General features: G+C 39.2%; 1 protein-coding gene across 2 annotated transcripts in view; it reads left to right on the top strand.

The window, feature by feature from the left end:
* The window catches only part of ROBO1 (roundabout guidance receptor 1), a 1,555,637-nt gene that overhangs the window by 1,322,017 nt on the left and 218,910 nt on the right, over window positions 1-14,710 (top strand). For both annotated transcript variants that reach the window (XM_086934074.1, XM_086934075.1), the window contains one exon: window positions 7,362-7,519. In XM_086934074.1, the coding sequence (XP_086790200.1) occupies window positions 7,362-7,519 (158 nt within the window). The remainder of the gene's footprint in view (window positions 1-7,361; window positions 7,520-14,710) is intronic.

Below are 14,710 nucleotides of genomic sequence, written 5' to 3'. Positions count from 1 at the left end.
TAGCATAAGAGCAAAACGGCTCTTAATAGTTGATGAATATGTTACAGGTGTGTGTAGTTCCCCACTGCTGACTATTGCCTAGATGCATCAAACTGAATTGCATTCGCAAACGGTGCGAATCGCATTTTTCGGCCGTTTGCGAATGCAATTCACTAATTTGGAATGCATCATGCATTTCGCAATTTTAGGAATCGCAACCATGTTGCGATTTTCTAAAATTGCGATTGCATTTAAGAAATCGCAATTTGAGATTTCTTAAATGCTATGCATGATTATTTTAAAATTGCGAATTCGCAATTTGGAATGGGTAAAATAGCATGAAGTTGAACTTCATGCTAAATTACTGAAAACTTTCAAATATGCACAAATTGCATTTTTGAAAGTTTAAATTTACACACACACACATGCCCCAAAGGCATGTGTGTGTGTAAATGGATCTTAAAGTTAAGTTTCAGGGGTGCAGGGAGGGGTTCTTTGGACCCCCCGTGCACCCTTGAAATTGCATTCACATTTTGCAATTCGCAAAATGGAATTCGCAAAATGTGATTGCCTTCCCATTCATTCCTATGGGCCTTTTGGCCCATAGGAATCAATAGGAAGGGTGTCCTTAATTGCGATTCGCAAATTGTGAATCGTAATTAAGGAAAAATACTGAATCGCAAAAAAAAATGCGAAATTTTCATGCATTGCCATTTGCGATTTCTAAATTGCGATTCTTTAATTTTCACAATTTACAAATCGCAAATGGAAACAATGCTGCATCTACCCATTTGTTCACTGTATGACTTGAAACTATGGGTCTCACATTACTTCCTGTCTGTGAAGGTTGTCTCTACATGGATGCAGAGATGCTGGTGAGTATGTCTAGCTGTGACATGATACATGTTAGCATCTCTCTTCGCTCTCTGCAAGGTGAGCTTTGATTCAGTGGGTCAGGAATATTTGAAAAACGAATTACAGTCTTTATAAGACATTATTTTTTTTTCTAGCGAGATGAAATATTGCTTTATAGATAACAGCTGTATTTTAGTTCCGGATGAAGCATTGATGGAAAAAGTGTTGACATTCGTGAAAGATGAAAGAGAAAATAGGCTGCAATAATTTCACTCACTGATGCCAGTTCCAGGCATTCGAGTCTGCCCTCTATTTGCCTCCGACCTTCAATTTTCTAGTAGGTTGTTCTTTGTACAGCAGCACTAGTACGAATTTCAGATCTATTTTCATTTCCATCGCTCTCCTATTAAGAAGCTGGAAAAACATTCCTCTTGTATATTTGAACGGATTGAATACATAACAATTGTCATTGAGAGAATGTGGGGCCACATGTCTAAAATGCTTTTGCGATCGCAGACCACTGGGTTTACGATCGCAAAGGAGTTTTCTCTATGTACAAAAGCCCTTTTACGAGTCAGAATTCATTTCAAAATTGCTAAAGAACTTTTTGCAATTTTCCGAATTTCAAATAAGAAATGGCGTGAAAGGGGTGTCGCTCTCCTATTTCCAATTTGGAAGAGAATGTATCAATGGTTTGAAACCGCAACTGCAGGGTGAAGACCACGACACAAAACAAAGTCTCGCTTACTAGAATTGAAGACTACAACTCCACAGCTACCATCAAATCCACCAGATGTGAATGGCGCCGAAATCATCTCACTGCCACCCTCACAAGATAGATCAGTGCCTTAGAAAAATGTCTACCACCCATCCAGAGATGAGATCAATCACTCCTTGATTCATATACTATTCTGTTCCAGATTAGTGCCCAAGTTCTTGTGGTAATTGAAAATCAATTCCCATGGCATAATAATAAACTTTGCCACATGGTTCTCTTATATCAAATATAGGCATATCCGCTGCAGTCCTCGCCTGTTTATCAGTACCCGTACCATTCCACAAATTGTTATCACTCCCCACCATTGGGACAGGTATGGAATGGCATACAGAGAATTAAAACTAGTACAAACCCCTTCCAACTACACACCCTTCATGGTGTAGCATGCTACCCTTGCAGGCAAGTGCTTCAGATCTCCCATAAAGGGGGAATAGCACTATATATGTCTTATAGTACAGTATAGGTAACCTCAACATTGGAGATATGTATTGCACCCGGTACGTACTGGACTCTGGGGTATTGGTATTTACCCTGCGTTGTAAAAACCTCTCCCCATCCAGGCCACTCATTATCAGGGTGTGTGTCTTTTCACCTCACTGTACCTGCTTCACGCATCCTCATCGAGTCTCTGTTTATGTCCATCTCTAAACATGACCACACATCTTTGAAAAGAAAAGATGCTTCATTTACTTTTGTTTCATAAAGCACTGCAAGAATCTGTGTTAATGAAAGTGATGCATTTGAAACACAAAAGGATAGAGAACAACAATGAAATGAGAACATTTCTGTGTGATATCTCGGATCACAACTTCCTGACTTCTGTAAATTGTAAATTCTCTAAGGTTTTTATATGTGTCTGCCCTTGGTACAACAAAAAATTCAATCTGCTGAATAAATAGAGAATACCAAGCGACTCCAAAACATTACTAAAACTTCATAACTTCATTCATTAGAAACCATTGTAGGGGATTGCTAAAGACACTTGGTTTGACATTGGTCTGTCTAACTTTGCATGGCATTGACAACTGATTCTGAACACCTGCTGAAGCCTGCTCCGAAAGACATTCAGATGCATCTCCACAGAATCCAGGAAGATGGCCACTCAGGCACTCATCACCAGCAGACTAGACTACGTTAACACACTCTATGCTGGTATCACCCAGAAACAGCTCAGGAAACTACTGAACGTCCAAAACGCCACAGCCAGACTGGTCCTCAACATCCACGCCACAGGCACATCACTCAATACCTCCATCAACTCCACTGACTCCCAGTCAACAAGAGAACCACCTTCAAGATCCTCACTCATGCCTACAACGCTCTACATGCTGCAGGACCAGCTTTTTTTAAAACTGCCTCTCTTTCCACACACCTGCAGACAGCTTTGCTCCACCAAACTTGCCTGGCCACTGTCCCACAGATCCACAAGACCAGAACTGGAGGAAGATCCTTCTCCTACCTCGCACCCAAGACCTGTAACCTCCACCTCAGGCAATCACCCTCGCTGACCCCATTCATGAAGGCTCTCTAGACCTGGCTCTTCGGCTGAACTTCCACGCCCAGATGGATCAGCAGCCCCATTCAGCACCTTGAGACCCTTACGGGTGAGTAGCCGTACTATATAAATTCCTGACTGATTGAACACCACATCACCCGCTCTTTTCATTCACAGGTTCCTCAATGTATGAGGTACATGTGCACTCTTTGCTTTAAAATTCCATCTAGGATTCACTTGCATCTAAAGTACTTTTTCTTACCAATATGCCGCTGTCTTCTCTCAGTAATGGTCAGGTTCCTATTCAAAAATTCAAAAATTGAAGCATGTTAGGTTTAAACCTGTAAGAGCACTAGTACGTTAATAATGAAGATCGCAACCTTGGCAACTAATTCTTAAGACCTTATTGCTTAGACTGACTCAAGAAATATATTTTTGCGTAATCACTGCTGTCACTGGGAGTTTTGTGTTTTATGTATTTTAGATACCAGTCTTTGAAGACATTCATATCATATTGTCAAAATAATTTAATTAAAACCTACAGTGAATGTTTAAAACCGCATTCTTCAGCGGCTGATAAAGTTAGTTAACATGAGGTTAACCACAGTGAGGTCATCTCCTAATTGGGGCCTGGGTTGTTTCAAAACACACTGAAAGGAAGTGAACCACACTGTAGTTTATGCTGAGCACTACCGTTCACATAGAGTTGATAATGAGTCGATTGGGGAGTGGAATAAGATAGCATTTGGAGAGGCAATATTTCTACTTGCATTTAGCATATGTCACGAATCTGACATCCTTATCATTTACAAGAAGGAGCAGCAGAGAAACAGACTAGACATTAATTAAAACGACTCTCATACTGCAAGGCTACCTGAAGTTCAACACTATTAAAATATGAACTTAAGTTGTATATGGAATAATGCCACAGAAATTCTGTTATTTGCACCTCCATAGACTGGAGGTGTTAAATGGGGGCTATGTTAAACATCTTACTGACAACAATGTAACACTCTGGTTAGTCAAAAGTTAAACTTAAATAGTTCATAATTTAATCTGCACATTGTATGTATTAAACGTACATTTTTCACCGGCATTGCTTGTAATATTTTAGATATTCTCAAAGTCATTTTTGCATGCACCCTCACTGTAAGTGAGACTGCGAATGCATCAACCAACATCTGCAAGTCCTCTAGATAGCTTTCAAGTTGTGATCTTCTAGGGGTGCCCGATAGTTAAAGTATGTTCCTTATGTGTGATTAAACAACCTTATGCAAACTTTTGGAAAAATTACATGAACTGACAGAAAACTCAAATATGGCATTTTTGCACTCTTTCTCAAGCCTGAATTGCACCCTTGTGTACAACATTGATGCAAAGGCACAAGTCACACAAGTGCCACAAAAAAAATCTGCTCCCTTTCCGTACATCCATGTGGTTTCAGTGCTTTTGCAATAGGAATATTTTTAGAATTACGAAGTGTCATAGTGGTGACATTTTATGAAATTTTTCGTAATGCAAAATGTCTGAAATAAAGCAATTTACACCTGTTTTATTGAAATTTCGCCTGGGGCTATTACATCACTGGATCTCCTATTTAACAATCAGTTTCCACAGACTCAACATAGCAGCCCAGGCAAAACAACATGGAGCCTTTGTTTTATCTCAATTCCCTGCTCCACCCGCGTATCAACAGAGCCTTCTTATCCCAGTGCCCTTATATTCTACGATCTCCATCCGTGCTGTGCTCTTAGAATTCGATAACTCCATTGCATTAAACATAATCCTAACATAAAAAAATGAACTGTGTAAGAGGACAAATGGGTATGAGGAGGTCTTAGTTACTGATCTTGGACCTGTGGTGGTTGATTTAGTTGAAAAGTAATGGGGTCAGACAAAAGACATGGTGATTCATGGCTGAGAGGGTCATAAGTGTTTTCTTTAGGTCTTGGCTCTCTTCGTGACATGTTGTTAACAATCAGTGGGCTATAGCATGCCACAGGCTCACCATTTGCTTGCTTTTACGTCGCTCTGGTATCCTTCGTTCCCGTTTGCCCATAGCATGAATGCATCAGGCCTCTTACTGTGCTTGGCCCTCCCCTTGAGCATGGAACAAGTACTTGTGTCCATCTACTGCTCCTGTTTTGGGAGCTACGTTTTCTTTGTCTTAAAGGACTCTATATGAGTATTTGTGTTTTCACTCGCTCCGTCTCCTCCCTCCCAACCACCCCTATACACATTGCTTTTTTCCCCACTACAGATTATGTGGTAATGTATAAGAAACCCATTCTCATTTTTTATGGCCAGGTTATTATTGCACAATGCTCATTAGCTGTGAGTTTCAGAATCATGATTGTCTAATCAGGAATAGATTAGTTACAGGCAATGATTGAAGGCTAGATTTGCTGGTAATCATGAATTAATGTTACATGTGTTAATGTGGATTTGCTTACAATGTGTATTGGCATCATTTTACACCTGATGGAAATGTTATACGTGCTAATCCCATATGTCGGAGCACTCTGAAATTGTCAGAACTTCAGCTATATAACGTATGGAATTAATATTTGTAAAATACAAAATGGGGAAGCTATTTGAAATATCGAAGTAACTTCCCTCTTTACAATATTGTGGCTTTGCGGATCTCGGTGAAAATATTGCCTTTAAGTGGAAAAGTAAATTGAATGTTACATGTAATTGCAGCTCCAACTTTATAACAAAACACACGATTAACACAGCCTTCAAGGGCAATTCCTTCTTTGATAATTCCACTTCGTTTACTCCAAATCTACAAGCCTTAGTTTCCAATTGAAAGACCTGTTCTCTGCAGTAAGGAAAAAGGCTGGTGGAACAGCCTCATTGCTGAAAAATCTATTGTGTGGGCCAAGACCTGAATAGGTGATGCTCTTGGTGAAAAGTAGGTGTGCAAAATGGTGTTCTTGTAATCATGTTAAGACTGCCTTTGGAACAAGAAAGAAATGTAAGTACTTGTTTTATGAACCACAGTCACTCCAAGTAGGAAATCAGATTTTGGAATTAAAGATATAAGCTGCAATTTGGAATATGAAGTGAAATAAGTATTTTTTTACAACATGAAACTGTAAACCCTTATGGTCTTTCTCTTCTTCTCTTTCTGGAGGGCCCATTTCCTTACAACACAGGAGTATGGGTACTCAGTAATTGTACCTAAGCATTGTTCCCAGTTGTACATTTTAACTTGTAAGACCGTTAAGCACTTGTTTCATATGTACTGTGCCTTACTTGGCCAATTCAACCTACTTATTGATACCTACCCATGCCCTGTTTTTTAATGTAAAGTAACAACGTTTTAGTGATGAAGGTGTTAGTGGTTTTAAAAATTACAGGTTCTGTTCAGGGGGGCAGAACTTTGGTGAGATGAAGCCACAAATGTTTAACTGAAATTATTGTATTCTTTATATTTGGGTCCAAGAGTAAAAGTGTCATCTGGGCACAAAATTCTCAAGCAAAAAACATGTTTCTGATCTTCCTTTAATTCTTTTCCATTAAGTGAAGGTTAGATGCATCTGGAAAATAATCCTGGCCTGTCTTGGATTGAGAGTCAAATGCGGCAACTTTTTATGATTTTTATTGAGCTGCTGTCATCTACATAGGTGTCTGGACACCCTTAATATACACCATAACCTTTTGATTATGCAGATGATGAGCTTCATCACGGTATCAATATCTCTCTCTAGTTAGATGATTCTTGGTGTGTAAAGAGCAGTATTCTACGCCTTTTCCTTTGAAAGAGATCTTCACGAAAACTTCTTGACTGAACACTTGCTAGGACAGCTACCTCAACACCTAAAAATGCTATATTTTTGCCAATAAGTGGCAGATATAATTTTCTCGCATCCATCGTTTTAGCTCTATGGTTGCACTTATTTAAGCTACCATTGATGTGGACTAGAAAAGAGTAGTTCTGTCACAGATGTAGAAGCTGATAAAGTGGTCTTAACATACAACACAAGTGCAGCCTATGAATATGCCTTTAGCTAGGAAGGTGAAGCATGTTTGTTTTTGGGTGTTTAAAACAGAACATGATTGTGACTTGACTTGTTACTCTTTGTAGTGATCAATTTTGTAGCCAGATCTGTGTGTGCGCTTTTTTTCAGTTGTATGCAGTGCTTATTTTCTATTTATACTCATTCTGTAATTACCAATGTTAAAAGCAGATGCCTTCTATAACAATTCTGACCCGAGCCTTATACATTTCATCTTATATTTTTCTAGTACTACGGGATGACTTTCGACAAAACCCCTCGGATGTAATGGTGGCAGTGGGTGAGCCTGCAGTTATGGAATGTCAGCCTCCAAGGGGTCATCCAGAACCAACCATCTCCTGGAAAAAAGACGGCTCTCCTTTAGATGATAAGGACGAAAGAATAACTGTAAGTACCCAAATATTCAATGAGTTTTCATTTGGAATTTAGTGTCATCTACATTACAGATTCATAGATATATCAAAATGAACTTTTTGATAATACAAAATGTTTGCCAGTTTCATAGGCTACACTTATCTTTCTGCGTGATTACAACTATTTTAGTATTAGCATCACTATTTATTACTTGGAAATGTTAAGTCTTATTTTATCATTTGTCCTTATCAATGGCTTTTTTCCTCAATGGATACATTTTTTTGTCTGCCTTTTCTGGTCTAGATTTCAGTACGTTACAAATTTATGACTAACTCTCACACTTTGGTGGAAGCCCTTGTGATATCTGTTCTGGCTCTTCTCCTGAAGTACACTCTTTCTCCTTCGAAGGGAATTGTCATGTAGAGACGAGAGGAGTATCAAGGACAATGACATTTGATTTCACAACATTCAATTTGCAACTGCTTTATTGACTTACTTGCCAGCCTAGATTAATTACAAATTTACCTGAGTACCATTTGAAGCTGTTCTTATAAATGTGCCTGCTATCCTACATAGAAATATACATTCCCAGTAATTTGCTACTATTTCATGTAGATTGAGAGGAGAGCTAAAAGTGTCAATATTTAGCAGAACGTGACCACAAATTCATCAATTTGTGGTCAAGAAATGTCCATTTGAAAGTGTTTTCCTGCAGACCGGTACATGTTTTCTGTTATCTTATGTTAAGTGGGCAGGGACCTTATGTTGTCTGGAATCCTTATTTTTAACGATTTCCTGTAATTTTAATGTTTTATGTATCCTATTGTGGCAGTTTGATTTAAATAAAGTACTGTTGTATAGCTTTAGAACACTTTGGTTCAGCAAGGAAGCTTGAGGAAAATTAAGTAAATGTAACAAAAAGAAAGATGGAAATGAAATAATATGAATATAGCTCTGGGTCATGAATCTGTCACACAAATTAAAACTTGGTTTGGCTTGCACTCAAGCCTGAAAAGTCATGTTGCTTAGAATTGTTGTTTCTAAATGCCTGGATAGGATCAATTTAAAGTAAGACTTAATTGTATAAGACAGTTATGCAAACTTACATGTCATGGGAAGCAACTTTGTCATTTTTTGGAAAGACAGTTCACCTCACTCAGTATTTTATCCTTTAAAGTAGAATGTGAGATGTTGGTATTTGTATTCTTACTTTTTCAAGATTGCAACTGTGAATGTGGTATTTTTATTTTTATGTATTCCTGTTAGAACGTATTAGTGTAATACTTTTCAGGTGTACTTTGTGATGATCATAATTGTGTTGCTAAACAGGCCAGGTCAACTGACACTATAGACCTGCGAGGTTTGTGTCTAGGAATGCAATTTAGTTGTGCATTTGCTTACAATGTGTATTGGAATTATTTTGCACTCGATGGAAATTCTATACTTGTTAATCCCATGCGTTGGACCACTCTGAAGTTATCAGTACTTCAGCTGTATGACTTCTGGGATTCTTTGTAAAATCCATAATAAGAAAGCTACTTGAAACATCAAAGCAACGCCCCTCTTTATAATATTGTGGATTTGTGGATATCGGTGGGAGATCTAATCAGAATGCTAATGGTCAGGTTGACCACCCCGTCTAAGGGGTTAGAAGGTGAAGTTTTGAGGTTGAATAGGAGATTGACTAAAACTTTCATATGAGGCCATAGTTATATTATTGAATAGTGCTTCACAGTTGCTGAGTTATCCCCAAGCATATATCCAAATGTAGTCTAGATGTTGAGAATGTCAGAATAATTCCTAGATAGATAACTCTGTGGCAGGTGCAATGTAGAAGGAATTACTGTGCCAATTCACACAAACATTTATGAATCTGGAAAGTAGTGCTGTGGGGTAATCTTTTATATTCTTTTGCATGTCTTTGTTTGTTAGCCCCAACATTTTCAACATCCTATTAATAAAAGGGCAAAGAGAGCACAGTCCTTTCAATTTCTACTAACTTCAAATAAATATTGCATGAATACTCCCATTTCTAATGTTTTGAGACCAATTCACAAAAGGGTCGAAAAGTCCAGAAAAGAGTACTGCAGGAGTACTACTTTACATAGTTCAAAATGACTTTTTGAATAGGCCCCCTTGGAGTTCTGGAACGTGTTCATAAACTGTAGTAGATCTATGGGGACAACAGCTTAAATCCTAGAAATAATATTTTGATTGATTTAAAGAATTTCCTTATGAATTGGACCTACTGACCTGACCTTTTGCATACCTCTCATACCCTAATACATCAAAAGCCTAACAGTCTCAAGTTGTTAACAAGACTAGGTGTGCTTATGACTCAGACAAAAGAACCATTAGCTTTTTTAATGATGGTGCATATATTCTTAGAACTCTATTGTATGTAAGAATCACATTTTGTATATGGTACAGGAAGGTTTCAGGAAAGGAATGTTGGTGTTGGATCAAGGTGTTATATTGTCTTCTGTAATGGAGTGATGCACTTCTGTCCTGGAGAAAAATGTGTTCTTTGCATTTTAGATCAAAAGATATTTAATCAATGTCAAAAGAGTGAAGGTGCAGTGTATACAGTAGGAGATGTTTATTGTCTTTCCTTTAATCCATATCAAATGTACATGGCTGTAGGCCCAAAAAGTAAGGATATTCTACAGAATAGGGTTTCAGTTAACTTCACAGATCAGACCTCAGTATGTTGAACTGACCAACTAACAAGAACAGCAGCTTTTTGTAGAACGCTGGAGCAGATACTTTGTATGCTTCTTTCAGCCTCATTCTCTTTGGCTTTATGTCAAAGTGCTATACAGAGAAAAAAGGAAGCATGAACAAATGACATTTTAGGACTATTGCTTAATTTAAATGTACACATTTTCAAATATTTAATGACTAACCTCTAAATGTTGTGATTAGTATCATAGACCTGAGACAACAGAGCCAGGACTTGTGAAAGCCATTCTAAGCTTTTTAACCAATAACATTGCACCTTTCCCTATAACTTCATTTCTCCTGCCCATGTACTTCAAGCAGAACCTGTTATGCTTATGTTCTAATTATATCACCTGGAAGCTCAGTATATGTGTGCTTTTAAACTCAAATTAACAAAGTTAACTAATAAATTAACTATCAATGGAAATTCACAGTTTGTCTCTGGAACGTAAAATTTCGATATGTACCTTTGCCTTGGTCAATCTTAACTCCACTTGTGAAGAGCATACTGTCAGAGCATGGTCAACACCAGAATTCTCTAGTCAATCCTGGAGGGCCGGATCCATGCCAAATTTTTAAGATAATTACAGTTATCTAAATGTGGATATTCTAAAAATCTGGCATGGATCTGGCCCTCCAGGACTGACTTTGAAGAACGCTGTCAAACTGAGTGTACAATTAGATTTAGCAGCAATGTATGTGGCTTTTTATGTAATTGTAGTCCAACTTAGAAGACAATTTTTGGAAATGACAGTTGGGGCTTCTTTTAAACCTAGAGGTACTTTAGTTTTACAGAATTGAGGTATACTTTCTTGCATAGCTATTGCGAAAACATCCCTCAATAATTACTTTAAAAGAAAACACTTTAAAAAAGAACATACATTCCACTTGCTTGCTCTTGAGAACTTCTTTCGGACACAATATATACATTAAAAAGGAAGAGGAATCCTAGGTGATATTTTTCCATTATTGTACACATAATGTGTTACAAATGATGCACGGAATAGTGTGCACTGTAACACTTGCTTTTGCCCTGAAGATTGTGTGTAACCCTTGGAGGGAAGTATGTGGGGCACGAACATATTGACATTGGCATAATATGAGCTTATAATTAATGCAAAACCAAAGGGGATGATGGACGGAGTGTTGAACATTGAAAGCACTCACCCCCAGTCAACTGATCTGGGTTTAATCAATCATCATTCTTTCGCTCACTCCACCACCCAAGTTCAGACATGGCCGTATGCAAATCAGTCGGACCCTGTGCCTCATGGGAACATTCCAGCCCGAACTGCCAAGCCATGTCTTCCCTGACCCGGAAACAAGCATCCTGGGACCGGGTTCTGGCTAATCAGCCGTCATCAGCCAGGCTAGCTTGAATCCAGTGGCAAAGTGAGTAAGGGACCCACGTCTGGGCATACCCTGCCAACTTAGGGCGAACAAAGCAAAACCAAAGGGGCTGATGGATTGAGTTTTACTAATTTCGCCCTAAATTAGCAGGGTATGCCCAGACGTGGGTCCCTTGCTCACTCGGCCACTGGATTCAAGATAGCCTGGCTGATGAGGGTTATGAAACCGTAACCGGTCCCAGGATGCTTGTTTCCGGTCCAGGGAAGACATGGCTTGGCAGTTCGGGCTGGACTGTTCCCATGAGGCACAGGGTCAGACTGATTTCCATATGGCCATGTCTGAACTTGGGTGAGGGAGTAAGCTAAAGGATGATGATGGATTAAACCCAGATCCGTTGACTGGGGGTGAGTGCTTGCAATGTTCAACACTCCGTCCATCATCCCCTTTGGTTTTGCTTATAATTAATGCCCATCTGTTTTTGAACTTGTTAGAGGTGGTGCCCAATATAGTACTTTTATTCATTATGAAACCATAATAAGTAAAGAATAGCTGTAAGAAGATAGTAGCTAGTATAGTTTAAGTGCTCAATCTTCCTTAGTGTAGATTGCAGAGACATTTAGGAGCAGAAGGGCTGAGAAAGGGTACTGCTAATTAAACTGAGGATCAGACTTGATGTTGTTACATGATGCAGGTGACGTTTTGATGTCCTTCTAAACATAGGTATCGAATAAAAGTTCTTTATTTCGGCTCGACAGCCATAAGAGCCACATAGAAAGAATCATACAGAATATAGTTAAGAAAACATACTGATATAGTTCAAACATACAGAACAGGATTACACAAAACATTTTGTTTGCAGATAAAAACACTCATGCGACCTTGCATCTAACTGTTAACTTTGGTACTGTGAGAAATTGATAGATAAAAGCAGAATCGGACAGTAAATTGATCAATAGCGTTCAGATTTAAGACAGCCAAATTCAAGCTGGAGATGTTGGTACAGGGTGGATAATTTGTGCATCATAGATCGTTACTAGGGAGGCAGATAATTTTAGCCTTACTCTCCACATTGCCAATAGGTAACGGGTATGTGCAAAAATCAGTAGTTTCCAGAAATCTGTTCTTAGTATCCTTAGGCCCACTGTGTGCTTTCTGATACCCAGATTCCGGCACAATGGGAGTATCCAACAAAGCCTTCTACGCATATAGGCCTTATAGAAGAACATGACATATTCCATGGTATTTTTAGGGGCATCACAGGCTGGGCATTACCAGACATCAGCCCTCTAAGTTTTTGCCCACTTAGCGGTGAATGAGTACAGAGGCAGGGTCCTATATTGAAATAACAGATACATGCGCATAGCTAAAGGTGCCTCTTTCTTAACCAGGAAAACCTCACTGGTGTAGGAATCTTTGACTGAAAGGAAAGCATCAGCAGCAAAGAAACCTGAACGTGTCTGTGAATGTAGTAGTGTTGCCAGTAGGTTACTTTATTGTTGGACTTGGAGATTGCTCTGGCCTCACACAGGGTGCTCCAAATTTCTGGCTTTACATTCTCTCCCAGAGTGACTTTCACATATTTTATACGGGGTATGTTTCGGGAGCCCATATAGCATACATATCAAATTAGCCTTTCAGTGCTACCACAGCATATGATGCATGGAGAGAGGTTACAGTGGGACTTTTAAGAGATTGGTAGAGAGGAAGCAGTATTCTTTGGTATAAATCGGTTTACAGTAAAATGACATAATGTACTGCAAAAGAAGACTGGTTTGGCTCTGAGACTTTTCTTAGGATATGATTGTGAGTTATCACCAACCTCCAGCTAGTAATCCTTATCAGAAAGTATTTCTACGAATAGCACATCAAAATACAACTGAACATAGGCAAGATGAGACGAGGGAAAATCTGTCTGGGTTAAGATTGAGACTTTAAACAGTGTTTTCTCATGCACACAATCCATGGAGATGTTTTTCAAGGGTCAGACCAGCTGGCCACCTGTACTCCCAGGGTTATAAAGAACAGTAAAAGTATTGTGCTGAAGAATTAGTTGATCAGTGGACAGGATTGTTGTGAAGCTGTGGCTAGACAGAATGGCTCACACATCCTCCCACCGCTTTCGGTGCCCTATTCCCTTCGGCTGGAAACTTGCACTAGCAGGCTGGAAACTGTGGGACTGACTGGTAGGAGGGCAACCATTATCTGAAGCAATTGAGAGTTTGGGCCATGACCCTAAGAAAGGAAGATGAACTTTGAAGATGGAGTGAGCAAGTTAGCAGGTTTGGTCTTTGGTGTAGCACAATGAAGCATAGGTAGAGAATCTTCTCGCCCTGTATCTGTGACAGAAGTCTGCCCATAAAGCACCTGGAAGATTGGAAGCATCTGAGTGTGCCAGCCCAAAGGGTAACTGCCCTTCTGGTCAATGTGAGGCAGATCAGAACTGGTAACAGTTTTTTTTAGGATGTGCCTATTAGACAGCAGAAGTGTTCCGATATCTAAAGACCTATAAAAATTCTAAAGGTGATGGGAGGAATACTACCTCAGTTTGCACCAAGCCAAATGCAAACAGTTTTGACCCTGCTCCAATACGACTGTTCCTTTTGGCGCAGGGTCAAAACTTATTTGCATATGGCTGGGAGGCCAGGTCCTCCTTGAATTGCAACACAAGCAACCCAAGAACATTTTGCTATGATTGGGCTCGTCAGTCGGGAGTAACTTGGTTCTGGTGGCATACTAAGCACAGGAATCATGTCTGGACATACCCTTGCGACTTACATCAAACTCACTTTTGTTTTGTTTTTTTGACTTTGATATTGGTTTGGCGACGAATAAATACTTAACAAGCATTTCAAGGGGGAAAAGCATTCCCTTTTATGCAATTGCTACTAGGGAAAAAAACAAGGGTTTCTCATTGAAATTATTTTTATCTTGAAAAAGACAGGTTTACTAACTTTGTGAGAGTCCAAACCCTGTCCTCTCTTCAGTTAATAAAACCTCAAAGGCTCCCACTGTTCTGTATGTCTTAGTAGTAGCGGCTGCTGTGCGGGTTTAGTGGTGGGGCAGGATGGGGGCTAGGGTGGAAGAGGAACAATGGATAGGTGGAGGGGTGAGGACAGAAAAAAGGATACCGAACGTTTTAAAACAAAAAGAAAA

The sequence above is a fragment of the Lissotriton vulgaris genome, chromosome 8, assembly GCF_964263255.1.
Source record: "Lissotriton vulgaris chromosome 8, aLisVul1.2, whole genome shotgun sequence".
NCBI lineage: Eukaryota > Metazoa > Chordata > Amphibia > Caudata > Salamandridae > Lissotriton > Lissotriton vulgaris.
Note: the sequence above shows the minus strand (reverse complement) of the source record. Positions and strands in the feature narration are given on the sequence as shown.